General features: G+C 37.4%; 1 protein-coding gene across 5 annotated transcripts in view; it reads right to left on the bottom strand.

Moving 5' to 3' along the window:
• Positions 1-7,415: 7,415 nt before the first annotated feature.
• Positions 7,416-17,664, bottom strand: part of HACE1 (HECT domain and ankyrin repeat containing E3 ubiquitin protein ligase 1) — a 51,726-nt gene continuing 41,477 nt past the window's right edge. For all 5 annotated transcript variants that reach the window (XM_071806693.1, XM_071806694.1, XM_065834487.2 and 2 more), the window contains 5 exons: positions 15,067-15,198; positions 14,258-14,356; positions 13,918-13,988; positions 8,787-8,900; positions 7,416-8,337 (listed from right to left, as the gene is read on the bottom strand). In XM_071806693.1, coding sequence (XP_071662794.1) covers positions 8,235-8,337; positions 8,787-8,900; positions 13,918-13,988; positions 14,258-14,356; positions 15,067-15,198 — 519 coding nt within the window. In that variant the 3' untranslated portion in view covers positions 7,416-8,234. The remainder of the gene's footprint in view (positions 8,338-8,786; positions 8,901-13,917; positions 13,989-14,257; positions 14,357-15,066; positions 15,199-17,664) is intronic.

Raw genomic sequence — 17,664 nt, 5'->3', positions numbered from 1 at the left:
GAATAATATTGGCCCCAGTACTGACCCCTGAGGCACTCCACTAGATACTGGCCTCCAACTGGACTCCGCACCATTGACCACCACTCTCTGGCTTCTCTCTTTAAGCCAGTTTGCAACCCACCTCACTACTCTATTGTCTAGACCACACCTCCTCAATTTAGCTGTGAGGATGCTGTGAGGGACTGTGTCAAAGGCTTTACTGAAGTCAAGGTAGACCACATCCACCGCTCTGCCATCATCCATCCACCTTGTTACATTCTCATAAAAGGCTATGAGGTTGGTCAAGCATAACTTACCCTTGGTAAAGCCATGCTGACTGCCCCTAATGACCCTCTTATCCCTGATGTGCCTTGAGATGGCACCAAGGATAAGCTGTTCCATTACTTTCCCAGGGACAGAGGTGAGGCTGACCGGTCTATAATTACCCGGGTCCTCCTTCTTGCCCTTTTTAAAGACTGGAGTGACATTTGCTTTCCTCCAATCCTCGGGCACCTCTCCCGTTTCCCAAGACTTGGCAAAAATGATGGATAGCGGTCTAGCAATGACTTCAGCCAGCTCCCTCAGCACCCGCGGATGCATCCCATCTGGACCCATGGATTTATGGACGTCCAGACTATTTAATTGTTCCCTAACCCAGTCCTCATCGACTAAAGCAAACTCCTCCATTAACCTGGCTTCATCCGGGGTCTCAGGGGTACAGGGTTCCCCAGGACAGCCTCCAGCGGAGTAGACAGAGACAAAGAAGGCATTCAGCAATTCTGCCTTCTCTGTGTCTTCTGCCACCAGGGCACCCACCTCATTCATCAGTGGGCCTACATTGCCTCTGGTATTAGTTTTATCTGCTATGTATTTGAAAAAGTTCTTCTTGCTGTCCTTGACCCCTCTCGCCAGCTGTAATTCTAAGGAGGCCTTGGCTACCCTAGCTGCCCTCCTGCATCCTCTAACAGCAGCCTTATATTCCTCCCAAGTGGCCAGTCCCTGCTTCCATGACCTGTAAACTCGCCTCTTCTGCTTGAGCATACCCAACAGATCCCTATTCAACCACGCAGGCCTTCTGGCTCCCTTCCTCGACTTCCTACGTGTGGGGATGCTCTGATCCTGAGCATGGAAGAAGCAATCTCTGAATGCAATCCAGCTCTCTTGGGCCCCTTTTCCTTCAAGCAGTCTTGCCCATGGGATTTCCCCCAGCAATTGCTTGAAAAGGCCGAAATTAGCCCTGCCAAAGTCCAGGGTTGCAATTCTACTTGCTATTCTGTTCCTGCCACACGAGATGCTGAACTCCACCATCTTGTGGTCACTGCAACCTAGGCAGCCCTCGACCTTTACTGCTTCAACCAGACCCTCTTTGTTAGTGAGGATGGTTCTTTTGGGGCAAGTGTTTGGTGAGTTTTGGGTTTTTGTTGTTGTTGTTGTTTGTTTGGGTTTTTTTAACATGGAAACTTTTTTTTCCTCAAGTAAAAAAATTAACACGCATTCAGGGATATTATTTACTATTCCTATCAAATAACCCAGAAAAATCTGGGTGAGAAATTGGAAGGGTTCTGTTCTAAGAGAAAATTTAGCAGTGTACATTAGTCAACTACATGAGGAGACCAAAGTGGATGGAAGACACTGAGTTCAGAAGAAATAGTTCCATGGATATTTGCAGCCCTTCTCATTGTTTTTTTCAGCCCATCTGTAACATTTAAAACATACTGAGCATCTTAAAAATAATGTACTCCAACTAAATTATATACCACATATGGACAGACATGCAATAATGCCATTTTTTTAAACCCAAACAAAAGGTGCATAGGAAACCTATTCTAGTTTAATTCAAATTGCATTAATTTATTCTATTAGCTTGGATTACGTGCAGATTTTTACAGTTGCAACTAGAAATACTGCTTTATATGCAAAACTACAAATCTTTCAATCTACATAACTGCACAGAGCTATTTTCAAATGAAACTAAGTACAAGAGTAAGCCAGTCACCTTATCCTAGGTTTCCTTACATGGTTTGTTTCCTATTGCCTCTAAGCTACAGCTAGTCCCGTGGAATTACATTAAGTCTGTTCTTGTCCTTAGAGAGTGAAAAGATGTTGAATTGACAAGCGTGTCTATTAAACATATATCACAGTCTCTAGTCTATCAGCTGTATGATTATCTATAGTCTGTCTGGGTATAAACAGATGTTCTGACTCGAAAAGCACTTATTTTCCAACTCAAGAATCCCTGAGGAAGTTTAATCTCATCGATTTAAAGCTTTGGTTCTTAGCATCAGTTTAGTAGTTGACCAATTTTATTTCTTACCTGGAAAAATAGTCTTCTATGGACATGCTAAAAATTCTTACTAAGAACAGCTGTGTATAGAAACTACTGATTTGCACCTATCTTCAACAGCTTGATTGAAAACCCACCACTATTTCAAAATGAAGGTAAGGAAAACACAAACATACATCCAAAACCCTTAATTACAAGGCTAAAATTGAAAGCAGACTTTATTTAATCTATACAAAAATCATCCAGTTCGTAGCGTTAATAGAGGAAAACCTATGCATTGTTGCTTTATATTTACTTAAATATTTATTGTTATATGTTATATGCAATATAGCATGGAAACTGCAAAGAAACCAGCCTTAAAAATCTGAAAAGCTGTCTTGGGAAAAAACCTTCTTGATCTCTATTCTTCAACATCTGCATCACTTTCCAAAAGACTGTGGCAGAGATAAAAACTGCCAAACATAGATCACTATGCCTGCCTGGTAAGAATTAGGACAGGGTCATCTACTTCCTCTTACCACAGTTCATATTTATCAGTCTGCTAATTAATCAGCTGGTTTTCTTCAAGCATTCTTTCTAACATGCAAGGAAAAGTCCCATAGAGATAGTGCCTTCTTTGTTTCCTGACTTCTGCAAAGGGAACTGGTTACTAACTACCTGCAATAGCGGAGTGGCAGTCAATAAAGCAATATGTTCAATTTAATACTGCAGCTATTTGGCTTCCTAAAGTACCCACTCCAGACAGACTTTCTGTAGAAAGAGAGGCTTCTAGAAAACAACCTTCTATCAGAAGTTGGGATTGACTATTTTGAAGGTCCCCAGGCAAACAGCCATTTTTGTGCATTATCTCAGATTTCTTCTAGAAGCCATCCCGTCATCTTTTTCTCCTCACATCTCTATTGATTAATCAAGACACTTGAGGCTGACCTCAAACATGAACCAACAACTTCTCTTTAAGGCACATAAAAAGTATGTAACATGAGGGAAAAAATGAGAGAAAACAAACCTGGAAGTCCTGCTTTCCATTGCGGCCTGCCAGAGTTTGGCAAACATCTGATCTCATGGAAACTCCTTTCTTAAACCACCAGCATTACTGTATTTGATCTCACCTTTCTCCTCAGCTTCCACCCTGACCAGGCTAGGAAGCACTCCTCCTCTTTTGCCTTTGCCCCCAGGTGACAACCGCTTGCCAAAAGCCAAAATACAGACACAAAATGGCAACTTAGGAAGGGATAAGAGAATCACAGGAAAACATCCTTGTTTTTACACATTATAAATCACTTAAGGTAAAGATTGTCTCCACTCTGGAGACTGTGGCGGTGTTGAAACAGGACCACACTATTAAGAAAAGGCATTCCTTAATTCACTAGCTGTCTTCCTTCATTATAAAGGTGCCTAAAAAAGAGTATTTCCTTCATGAATTCACAGGACTTTTAAAAATTATCAACACAAAAGTTGTGTTAGAAAGTGGGATATGCTAGAATACTTTTTCAGCATCCTTTAGTGTTTTAAAAATTGCTTGAAACATTTATTTAACAGAATATTTTATTATAAGGTTATTTACAAGGTTGTTAAAAAGGTGACTGGGTGCTCTTAGTGAGACTTCTGATTATGATGGTTTTGTTTGGTTTTTTTTTTTTAATTTTAGAAGAAAAATGAAAAATGTATCAATTGAGAAATTTACCTTTTGTCAGGATTTCCTGACACATAATCAGCAATGGTACACTACACGGAATTCAAGGTTACTCTAAATAACAGCCAAACATAACCAAACCCAGGGTCTTTACCGGACCAAGAATCCAGAACTAAGCAACTGTATCTAAATAATAACAAGATTAACTCACACAAAGTAGTAAAATAATGTCATTACAAAAGTAGTTAATCCTGTTGGAAGTGTTCAGCAGCTGTATTCTTTAGATTAAACCAATTTTAAAAAATTACATCTTGATCGTTGAGGGAGCTCTGGATTCTGCTTTTCAGCCACAAACACCTGGCTGGCAGAGGGCACTGGGAGGAATGAAAGCAAAAGACTTCCACTGCCTGAACATCAAAGGGCCTCTGGTGTACAGGGGGCAGAACTGCAAAAAACCACTTCCCTTCAAAGTGAAAGATCAACCCAGTACGTGTACAAATGGAATGACAATCACTTGGTTCAATTCCTACACTCAATTCCTGTGCAACCTCATAAGAACTCCTACTGAAAAAATCCCCTACACGTCAAGACTCGGAGGAACACCTCTGGAGTATCACTTGCTTGAGTATCATGGGGGGACAAATAAGGGGTTTTTTTATTTATTCAAAATGTTTAGAGAAGCAGTCTGAACAATCTTCTCCCCCTCGCTCTCTCTACACCCCATAGATCCAGGTGGATGTCATGAACAGCTTCCACCCCTGTTCAGGTCTGCAAGGGGAAGAGTGAGGCTTTTCTGAGGCACTACTAAGCTGTACTTACCAAGCTGCATCAGCTCATTAGACTTAAAAACAGTCCAAATAAACTAAAACTACAAATTTGGGTTTATACTGCCAAATAAAGAGTTCACACGCTTCCAAAGCGGAAGTGGTCCCAGTATTTTTCCTGCTGTACATGTGGAAGTCTCCAAGTCTCCGGAAAATTCAGGCTAACCACCTTCTCCCTCTCATTTCATTTTCAATCTTATTGACTACGGAACATACAGTAGAAGTCATTAAGCTACATTTCACAGTTTATGGTTTTAATGGTTTTGCAACATTAGATGCACAACATTTTCAAGCATCAAAAAGTAGGCTTTGCTATCTAACATTTCATAAAGATAATAAAAGTTAATGAGCGCTCCTGATCTATGATCTGACAAGACATCTGTTCTGTTCTTTCCGAGACAGAACACTCACCCTGCCTTGTTCTGGCACAGTGGGAGAGAACAAATACAAACTAATTAATCATTCTAAACTATAAAGCTATATTAAGTTATAGTTTCTCAACAGGCTTTTCATACCCTGTTGCTAATGGGGCACAAGTGTCCAAAAACACTCTTTCAATGCAATAATTAAATCCTGCTGTTTTCACATGGTCAACTGCAGCAGACAGCATTGCTTAGCATTTCAGCAGGCAAAAAATCTGTTCAAAACAAGCAATAACAAGGTTGCTTTTATATCAAGAGCCCAGTATCAAGAGCTCTATTCTCATTTTCTGTCTTTTCATCGTGCTTTTTTATTACAGGAGTATTTTAACAAAATTTCATCCTGACCTATCAAGGGAGTATTTGGTACAAATATTACAAGAAATACTACAAGATACTTCTTATCGGACATGACTAACATCAGTACAGGGGAGAAAGAATTGATCTGCTCCTGAGCCATTCGTGAGGCTGTACCAGGGAGATCTCTCATAGGGAAGCAGTGAGAACATTAAAACTCCGCACTGTTACATTTCAAAACCAGTTGCCAAGCATTTCAGGAATATTGATTGCGAGGAAATTCAGCTTGTTGGTACCTATGTCACCTACAGCATAATACAAAAGTATAAATGCAAAAGAAAAATAATTTGATTCTTTTTTCCCCCCTCCACTCAGCATCATGGTATAACAGGTTTTGGACAGTACGCAGGAGTACGCAAGGTTTCAATTTCCTGCAAACCACTGCATATTACCATGAAGGAGAACATGTGCAAGGAAAAAAGAAAACAAAACAAAAGACAAAACAAACAAAAAAAAACCACAAACAAAACAAACCACAAACAAAACAAAAAACCAAACACAGAGATTTCACAGTTAACAAACAACAGTATTTACAGTAAAACCCTTGGATAAAAATTCCAGTTTACATAAAGAAAACACAAATACCCAACAAATACCTTGTCTTGCTCAAAACACTGTCCTGCTATCAATCTACCTTGCAGAGGCACACAAAGAAATAACCTCTACAGCCAGGGAACCAAGCACCACCCAACTGTGCAGAAAAGCAAAGTATTTTCACTAACTGAAAGATCCAAGATAACTGAGATTTAACACTAAACCCCCCCACAGCTTCAAACATCTGACCTGTCTAAATAGTCTAAGCTTCCTAGAGCGTGCCAGAGACGAGCAGCATCTCTCCACTGACTGAATCAGTCTAACCAGCTCTCACCGGATTGCTCTGCTGGAAGAGTCTGCTCTTTTGGCTGACTAAAAGCAGTTTTCTCCTTAAATTGCAGCCACAAATACGGCATAAGAATTTAAACCAACATTTATGAGTACATACAGAACTGAAAGGGAATAAAGCTAATATGTCTATGCGTAAAGCGTCGCTTAAAGAAAAACTATTGTGGCACCACTGAATCAGATGGTCCACAAATTTCTCTCTTGCCCTCCGGAGAGGTTATGTATGCTTTAGATTAAAATAAGTATAATCTGGAAAAAATAAAAAAAAAAAGCACCAAGCAGCCGAGACAGATCAGCTGGTGAACACAGGTTACATATGTATTAGCACTTGGCGTAGGAAAACGTGAATATATCAGTAGCAAACAGTTTGTACTGAGGATCTGAATCTCAAAAGTTATGTGTTTGGGCGGTTCCCTATGTCTGAACTCATTTACTAACTCTTCAGATCACGTCTTCAGGTCAGTCAGGTCTTGCAAACATGATCAGATGTTCATCCATTAGCATCTCGGACACTTCTGGATCATGTTTTTCTGTTTAGTTTCACCTGGCGAGAATCCAGTTTGCATTCTCTAAAGCAAAAGCATGAAAAGTAGGGGTGACCAGATTAATTAGAAAATACCCCAAACAAAACCAAAAACCCACTCCAGGCCTGAATCAAAACAATGATGCAGACCTACCGGCTAGTTCCTAAAAAAGCACTTACGCAAATGCATCACCTACCCCAACACGTGTAGCTACTTATCATCAAAAACAAATGCTGATGAGCCACTGCTGTGTCTTTTTATGTATTATTTGAGTAATAAATTCTAATTTTATATAAATTTTGGCATGAGATTCTAATTATTATTGTCTTGCCCATTAGCCTCAATAAGCTCAAGTTCCTTCCTTATGCATTTGCTTACGTTCATCCCTACCCTTTTGCAATGCCTTTTCAAATGCTACTTCGTGACAATTTAAGTTATAGGAAGATGAATAAAATCCTGGGGAAAAAAAAGAATAAACCACCCACAAAGACACACAAACATGTCATATTCAGATTCTGGTAAAAATATTAAAATTTAATAATACCTTCTGAACATACCATTATGTCAAGGGAAGAATAAAGGCATTCAAACATGTGGATATAGATCTTAAATAATATTTACAAATTCTAAACTGCAAGTTGACTATAAAGTCACAAATACTTTAAATATTTAGTAGAATATAGTGTAAATTCTAATATAAATTAGATATTAACTTCATCTGTTATTTTTTCCAGTGATAACAGTCTAATCTTTACATACCATATACATTAAAATACTAAAAAGTTATAAAATTTTGTTTCTGTTACTATGCAAAGAAATGGAAAATACATCAGATCTGTCTTACTGTACAATATCCAAATTGAACTTTCTATAGTGTTCTCTGCAAAAATAAATGGCACTTTCACATGCAACAAGGCATAAAGTACAAGTCTGTCCATTAGTAGTATGCCAACTGAGTGCAAAGTAAACTAAAACACAAATGACATTCAAACATATAGTTGAAAAAATAAAAAAGTAAACCATGGAAAGAGATTCTGACAAACTTTTTGATCCAGACTGAAGTAATAATGAAAAGCATGTAAACTGATTTCCATACAGATCTGTCATTTTTAAAAAATGAAAGTACAGGATACTGAGAGGTTCGTCATGACAGTATCAAAGCTACTTTGACAACATTGAATGGAGGAAAGGCTGATGATCCTGCACGAATTCTGAAGCCCAGCCCTGCCCATGGGCTGCAGCATCTTGTCTGCTTTTCTACTGACAGTTTCCAAAATTACTTCTGCCACATGGAATTGCACATCAGCGGTCAGATGAGTTTTCCAGACCTCATTATGCCATTGTGTAACCATAGCTTCCACAGTGCAATGCCACAAGAAGCCTGTCCTTGAGGATTTCTTTACTTGGGTATTCAGGTAACTTGAGCATATTGATACTGAAAAGAAAAGAAGAAAACCACATCACGGTTCAGCAAGAAACCCAAGAGTAAAGTTTTCTGATTGAAAACCCTGAAGATGTCACATTTATGAAAGAAAACAAACATGTGCCGCATTACAGTACTATCGAGCATTCAAATATATTGCAGGACATAAAGGGGTTTTTTCACTTCAGTAAACTGTATTACAACAATTTAACTTGAATATTCCCTTATCGATCCCACTGCCTTTAATTAAGCAAAATGAAGTAGTAAACAATGAGCAAACATAATCCAACATCATCTTGGTTAAACCACATCAATTCTATGCTGGATAGGGAAAATTCAACAAACCGTCTCAACTTTTCTTGGCCTTTTAGTTAAACTGTTTAAAATAACTATACTTTTGACTGAGACTGACATGGAAAAGCTCAATTTTTAAGGTGTCTCAATGAGACTAGTTAACATACCATGTGCTTGATGTTGGTAAAAGATTTGCAGTATATGGCACAGCAGCAATTGTAAAATTTTGCAATCCACTGCCACCCATTATGTGGGCAAAGCCACCATGAGGCACCCTGGAACTGAGAAAATTCACAGAAATTAGACCATTACAAGAATGTTATAAGCCAAAAAATATAATACTTACACTGCAAATATCTCTTATTGCTACATGTGACTTGTTACTAATAATTTCATCAAGCTTGCCCCTTTCTTACCTATATCAAAGTTCTCTTTGTCTAAATGTTTTTAATTACAATATTGAATAACGCATTTGTCTGTTTACACTAAGCATCAAATTGTCTGAATGATATTTAGGAAAATTCTGTTTGCAAAGAGGAACCACTTGTACAACCAGTTTTTATAACAGATCATTACTTAAGTGCAGGCAAACATCAATGGTTATGTAACTTCACAGTAAGAAATACTGCATCATAAAACAGTTTATTCTCCAATTACTACCTGTGGGACAACTGACCAGTGCCCTTGACATGCCTTTTCATTTACTGCTTTAGACCATATATTTCAAGTAACTAATAAAAGCATTACATCAGTCACATTATCACCCAGTGACAACCTGTGGTAAAACCAGAACTCATTGGAAAAAAAAAAAATTCACTAGCATCTTCAGGAATGCATTCTCACTTAGTCATATTACTCATTATTTTTTCTTTTTACCAATATATTATCTAAGGATTACTCAGGGTGTAAATGGACAATAGCCATGGAGTCTTCATAGGCCCTTCCTATAATTTTAAACTAACAAACAGAATAAAATTCAGATATTTGTATAACATCAAGTTCAGATGGTATGCATTACAAGGTAACGTTAGCACAGCCCTCACACACACACACAAAAAACCCCATCAACCCACACCACTATAATGAAAGGATGAGGACTAAAAGAAGTTGACTGTGAATGAGTAATGCACCCTTGTATCCAGCAGCCTGTTGGGCTACACCAGGAATAATGTCACCAGCAGGCTGAGGGAGGTGATCCTTTCCCTGTACTCAGTGAGGAACACCTGGAGTGCAGCTCCAAGCTCTCCACTACAGGAGGGACAGGGACATCCTGCAGCAAGCTGACCAAAGGGCCACAAAGATGGGAAGGGCCTGGAGCACCCAACACAAGAGGAGAGTGAGCTGGGACTGTTCAGCCTGGAGAAGAGAAGGCTCAGGGGAATCTGATCAATGGACATCAATACCTGAAGGGAGGAATAAATAAGACAGAGCACAAGTCTCAAGATGGAGCACCCAGTGGTGCCCAGTGATAGGGCAGGAAGCAACAGGCACAAACTGAAATCCAGGAAATTCCATTTAAACATGAGGGAAAAAAACCCTTTTTTACTGTGAGGTGTTCAAACACTGGAACAAGTTGCCCAGAGAAGCTGACGGGTCAGTGCCACTGGAGACAGTCAAAACCTGACTGGAAAAGATCTCGAGCATCCAGCTCTAGTCGACCCTGCTCTGAGTATGCGGCAGTACCAGACAATTGCCAGAGGTCCCTTCCAACCTGAACTATTCTGTAATTCTGTAGCTAGCAAAGAAAGAATCTGTTAAAACAAAATAAGCATTCCATAGAATATCTAACAGCTGTTAGAATTTTGGATTACAGGTACTTATATTAAAAACAATACTTCCATAGTCACAAAACCGCATTGACTGTAAAAACCAGGAGTAAGAATTGAAAAGACAAATGAAGTAATATTTCCATTCACAGTAAAACTACTTCACAAAAATGCAAGAGAGCAAGGGTTGCTACTGCCACATATTAAGGAGCTAGGAAAGAGCTCGCAGTAATACTTTTTAAGCATACTTCTAAGAGCTAGCTATAGTATCCAACACATAAATCTGTATCATCTAGCTTAATAACAGCAATGCTGGGCATATAGTTCTGGGCACTGGTATATAAGGCAATCACTATGGGGGGAGGACTGATTATTTGCAGCACGCTATTTCTGACATACAAACAGAATTGTGCTCACAGCCACGGTTTGGAACAGTTGTAAAGATTTTACAGCGGTACTCTTTTATATCATGGGTTTTGCTCACATTTCTAATACAGTGGTGCCTCCCCTGCAGTGACTTGTCTTTCTCCTTTGATGAAACAAGAGAATTCCGCATTCAAATCAGCAATAAACCACAGACCTAACTGCTGAAAATTTATCATTTAGCCCACTATTAGACAGAAGTTTTTACAATTTAACTTATTATCATGTTTTTCATACAACAGGTCAAAATTATATAGTATGAAAGTAACAGCTGCCAACTTATGCCTCCAAGAATGAGTTTTCTTTCCAAGCAAAACACTGCCAACATAGTAAAGAGAGCCTTTCAAATATGTGCAAATACCTCAAGATCTTACCTCTCTTACTGCATGTGCAAATAGCCCTCAGCAAGAGCAACAATACAATTTCACAGCTTTGGAAACTTCAACACTATTAAAATGTTTAAGCTTACATCTGAATCCTAGCTTTTCTACCTAATCTCCCACTTACAGATTTTGCATACATTTATTTAAAACGGAAACATAGTAGAAGTGATACTTTAAGACAGTTTTCTTTTTTTTTTTTCTTTTTAAAAGCAGTCATATAGATTTAACACATTTATCAAATATGTTGAATTTCCCTTAAAATAGCACATAACTTAATGGTCAACAGTCTTCTAAGAAGTTAAATAGCAATCCTGACACCTGCAAAATACCAATAAAGTAGAATTTATCATAAACTGTCAACATTTCCCTCCATTAACTAAAAACCTGATCAAAAGTTGCCAATGGATAATTAACCATAATTTAGCCAAATACTATTACAAACACCAAACAGATCAAGAGAGGGAAAAAAGTAAAAGCCTGTAGCATTGGCAATATGACCTCCAACAGCTGTCAGCAGAGAAAAAGTAGGTGGTACATAAACTAATTTTCAGCCCCCCAACATGAGGCACAAGAATATTCAGGCTTTTTCTTGAATGTGCCAAGACCTCCAAACACACAGAATCTGCTATTCAAACATTGCTCATGACAACTACTTTACTGTTAAAAGATGTCTCAAAATCGGCATTAATGATGAACGCAATGGTATCTCCACTGAAATTACCAAAGCAAGACTTCATTACACTGAAGACAAAAAGAGGGAAGAATGGGGGAAGAAGACAAAAGTCAAAGTTTGAAAATATTTACAGACGTCAGCAAAACACTGATAACATAATCATAAATATAACTCACTAAATATAATTTCACTAAATCAATTTTGTAGTCTTGGACTGGAAAGAAAGAACAGTACCACTTCACACACACACACAAATGAAGTAAGCGAATATGCAGAAGAGATTAAAGGGAAATGGAAATAACAATGAAAAATTTGAATGAGCCTGCCAACCAGCACATACAGAAACAAATTCTTCACTAAGAAAACGCAATCCCAGAAAGAGATCACGGTTTGAAATCAGGTATATATTTAGTGTATGAACTTACTTAAGATACTGGCCTGTACTAGACTAACTGGTGTTAGACAACTCGGACAACTCAGCATCTAAATCTTCCATGCCCAGAAACTAGGAATGTCTGGGGATTTGTGTGCAAAAATGCCAACTGCATACCAATATTAGAGGTAACTTTCACAAGTTCAATTTTTATGGAAAAATATACCTGTTGCATTTCAATAACTGAAGAAAAAACACAATGGGTTCCTACTAGCTGATCCAGAAAAAATACAAAGCAATTTGTTTTTAAATTTCAGCCCAGAGTTCCTAAAAGAGATACCAAAAATTTGCTTCCTACTAACAAGAAATGGGTGAGAACAAGTCAGTGATTTGTGAGCAAAATGAATAGTGCTCAAGCACGTATTCATCGGACAACATAATTGTTTACTTGATAGAAAGCATCCCTTAGAATCCAGTAGATTAGCCCAAATGCCATCAAAATAGTGAATGCCATATGAGTACCATTTGGAATGTTTTAAGAAGCATTTGAAACATGACCTTACATTCTAAAGACCCTTATTTGCCACCTAGATTTAGAAACAGACTAGTCCACTAAAAATGACAGACCAGCAGCTGGCATGCAACAGTTGTGTAGCTAGAACTCCAGGAATCATTTCTGCCAAGGACAAAAAGATTGATGTGCACAGAAACAGCTTCTTAAATTGTCTGTGATCCCTAAAAATAATGACATTCATAACAAATCAAGAGAAACTATTAGAATTTAGAACTCTGCCATTTCACGATACACCCATGACTGTGAAATTCCTTGGTATAAAAGACAAGGTTTGATAATCTTCATTTGTATTTTACCATTGTTTAACCACAAAACTTAAAAACAAAAGGTCAACTACTCTACAAATCCTAGACTATGAAGGGAGTATCAAATTAGAAGATGGTGCCATCTCTACTTGCCGCCAGAAAAATACATGAATTACACAGGTCAGTTGCCACATATATATGGATTCACTTTGCAAAATGTCTGTGTACACAAACTCAGAAACTTACCCAGTTCACAGGGGCATTTTTTGCTCAAAACCTTTCCCCATTGCCCCCAAAATCATAAAAAAAAAATAAAAGTGGCTTTCCCTGAAGAACAACTAGAATTTAGGACAGAAATCCTATATAAAGCAAACACAGTCTTGCATAAGGTTACATCTTCACTTGATCTTGACACACTGCACTAATGTTAAATTCAACTCAGCTTTAGGAGAAGGATGTTCTGTTTACACTGACTGAAGTGATACCCTGTTATCTCGTATATTAAAGCCTATATTGATTACTGGAGAAGCCAGGAGCCACATAAATATGCAGCAGGAAGAAGAACATAAAGAGCAGTTAAATTCACTACTGCCTTGTTAAAAATTGCCTGGGACAGCAACTTAACTATACAAAGGCCTCTTGCAAAGTAGTCAAGTATAATAACGAATCAATCAATCATTTTGCTGGCAATACAAGCAGCAAAAGTATTAATACACACTTTGTCTACTTTGATCAACATATGGAACACTGAAGTATGCAAAACAGTTTCTAGTTAGGTGATCTTGTATGGTAATCTGAAGTCTCTTGATGTATTTCAGAGTATTCAGACAATGTATTTGACGCTACAGAAGAGTTTCTCACCTGCCAGTAACAAACTGTAACAGCAATATTCTCTCTTCCTGAGTTAGCTCTTCCACAACGTCCCAGAACCACTAAATGAAAAATACGTTAGTTTGTATTTTCTGTTAAATACTTGCAGTACTTGAAAATAAAATGGTAAAACAATAAATGGAATATTTGTGTTGCTTACTCAAATGATGGAAATTTTAATATAGGAACATAGTACAAAAAACCTCCACAAATTTCAGCCAAAATAAGCCTCCATAAACACACAGAGAAAATGACAACAACAACAAAATATCTTTTTTTTTTTTAATTAAAATACAGCAGTCTACATTATTAAAAATAAAAGTAATTTTACCTGTATAACTTGGTCTCCTCTCTCATAGCCACTGGTGTATTCTGTATTGTTTAACCAATCATTCACATCAATTTCTGGCATACCAGACAGCAAAAGCTCCTTCAGAAGAAGTACACAGATTGTGACCACTAATTTCAAGTGTTTATGCTATTTTAAAAAGCAATGCTTTAAGAAATAAAAAAAAAAAAATGCAGTTTTTTTTTTTCTGTTTAGCTGCAACCTTATGGAACCTACAACTAAATTTTAATAAAAGAAGATCCTTGAATTAATGTAACTTCATACGATCAGTTTAAATTTAAGCACATGGTATCCAGAGATAGAAATTATTGCTAAAGAACCTAAGAGAAAAAAAGCTCTAAGCTTTGGCATGACTGGAAGCAAAACTTGAGATGTCTCAGTTACAGAAGATCAAACCACCACAAAACATACTGGAATTTGATTTTGTGACTCAGAAAAAGTAAAGACAACAGACAGCATCTCCTTACTTTTAAAGAACTTCTGCACTCCTGAAGGAAAACATTACAACGCTTAGAGGCCACAACATGCTGATCCCATTTTGAAATTACAGTTTAAGGCATTTATCACCGGTACACGAAGTTATCACGTTCCAAAATATCATTCTAAGCAAGTAGGATAAGCAACAATACACATATTGAGATCCTCACTGACAGATGCCCAAGAAGCAAAACCAAAGTGAAAGATATAAAATCATTAATTTGTTCGTACTGAGCTTTACTTCTGTGTCATCACACTATTAATTAAGTATGCCGAACAAAGTGTTTTTAAAAGGTATAGGCATTTGTGCTTACCAGTTCATATTCATCAAAAAGCTGGATCAAAGATGGTGGAATGAACATATGGAAGCCTTGTAAAAAGGCATTTATCTGAGGCTGAATGGCTCTTGTCATTCTAAGCTCTGTGACAAGCTGGACATACTCAGCCTGCAACGAAAACAACATAAAAATAAGCAATAGCAAAAATACATAGTGCTCATGCAAACATGCAGTCCTCAATACATTACAAATCTCATCTACTCTAAGATATTAAAGAGTCCCTATGCAACCCAAAATTATTCAAAACCCCTCTGAGTTTAGAGCCCCATCTGGTCTTCCCCTTTCCTTCCTTCCAAAGACAATTCCCAAACATTAGTGTTTTAATCCTAAGACAAATCAGTCAAAAAACAGGGACTTGGAGTAAAAGAAAGAAGGGAATAACACTTAGTTTGCCATGCCTGCATCTAATACAACCACCATTGCGATCGTCTGAACACACAAACAAGGTATTGTCTGTAAATAAAATATTCTATTAAGCAAATTGACAAAACTTACTTACTCCTGCAAGCTTTGTTGTCATAATAACAATTACAACTTTCTTTAAAAAGTTTTGAAAATATTCTCAGTTTTTAAAAAGGAAAAAAAAAAAGGAAAAGAAAACAAATAACACCACAGAAAAGCACCTCTACCATAACCATGTAAATGGCTGATACCATAGTTTGCCTGCTTTAGAGATTTGGGGGCTTTGTCACCTTTAAAAAATGCCAGTTAAAAAAGGAATCCACCAGAACTTTGCTTTTGTTGAAAAGACAAAAGCCTAGGAGGCAAGTAATGAAGGAAGGTTTTTAGGATGAGATATTGCCTACATTACAGCTGTATAAAAATGTCTCATTTACCCTGACAAAACTATGCAAGTCCAATAAAGTTTCTTTACTCAGGAAAAGAGACTTCTACTTGAGAACAAAATTTATTCCTAGATTATGTAAGGTATTCAGTTTCAAAGTAATGCTTCACCTCCCTAATAATGATTTTTAATAAAACACGAAACTAATAATCCCAACAATCACCTTCCTTCAAGACAATAATCTTACAAAAATACCACCCTGATTTTTAATTTTAAAAAACATTAACCTAAATTTTTAGGTTCTGAACCTACACAAAAGCAACCAAGCATTCTTTCTTTCCTCCCTTTCAGAAAAACAGAATGAAGTATGAAACATTTCAAAACAGAAGAATATTTTTCAAAGGCAATTCCTGACATTGACAGAAGTATAGAGGGGTTCTCATTTGCTTTGCATTAGAAGGTATTTTTAAATGCATTACCACCATTTTATTAGAGTGAGAAGACAATTAATTTGTAAAGTGCTCTGAAGAAGAGGGACGTTATACAATCATATCTTCAACTGCAGAGCTGTTCCCAAAAATCGAGTTTCAATCTAGGAACCTCCCTAGGTTGCTTCTACTGTCAGTGGCACCGAGGACACCTCCCTTGTCTAAAGAATTAGAGGGGAAGCCAAAGGAGATTAATTGCACTAGACAAAAGCACCCTCTGTGAATACATCTTAGGAGCTATAGGAAGAAAGCAGAAACTTTAGCAGTATCAGGACTACAAACAGTGTTAACACTGCTCTTCAATGATCAGAAATACTTTTTTTACATTTCTTTAGTTGCTGTTACGTAAATTGGGCTATTCAGAAAACAGGGTTATAGAAAAAAAAAAAATCACAACTTTTTTTTTTTTTTTTAATCCACTAGAAAAAATAGGACAAAAACTTATTTTCTGCATTTCAAAAATATTTACATTGAACACTTTCATTATGACAGAAAACAGTTGTTGTGCTTTAGATGCAACAAGAAATGTCTTAAATAGCCTGGAACAGCCAAGCATCCTGACAATCAGCCCACTGAAAGATCTGGCGTACCCAACTCTCATAATATACACCACTAAACAACAACAAAAAAGTCAATTTGTTTTTCCCTCTGTTCACTTCATTTACATTTTATTCCCTCTCAGAAGCCTTAGGAGTACATTACAAAACAGAAATATTTACATACGCATTCCTAGAATAAAAGGTGTAATCAAGCCTTCTTTTAAGAGGGGACATTTGATTGAACACACATGAGATGAGCATCACAAATATGATGAGAAAATCTAGTTTGGATGAGGCGTTGTTTTTTTATTTTCCTTTGAGGTAAATCAAGCAGAGATCATGCTTCCCTGATTTCACAACCCATATACTGTGAGACAAGGATCAATATTCATTATGATGTTCAGATTCAGAGAGCAGCTCCATTCCAAAGCTGTTTGAAAAAAATACGTAATTTTTTACTGCCAAACAGCACAGCTCACAGACAAGTCCTGGGAGGGCAGAGAAAGCCACTGGACTGTGAAGACGTGCACCATTTTAAAAATAGCTTATGGCCAAACTTCTACGAGCTCTAATTTCATTTTCTTCCTGAAAAGTAATAGAAAGCTACAAAGATATACAGAGCAAAGAACAAAGAAATGCATAGGGCAGACACTGGGCAAAGCCTGACTTTTTCCTTTGAAGTCACCCCATTACCATGACAAAAGGCAGCTGAAACCACTACTATAGCTGATGCTTCAGTTGGAGCTACATGGAGGCTTCAACT

This window comes from Patagioenas fasciata, chromosome 3 (genome assembly GCF_037038585.1).
Source record: "Patagioenas fasciata isolate bPatFas1 chromosome 3, bPatFas1.hap1, whole genome shotgun sequence".
Lineage (NCBI taxonomy): Eukaryota > Metazoa > Chordata > Aves > Columbiformes > Columbidae > Patagioenas > Patagioenas fasciata.
This window is presented reverse-complemented; position numbering and strand designations above follow the sequence as displayed.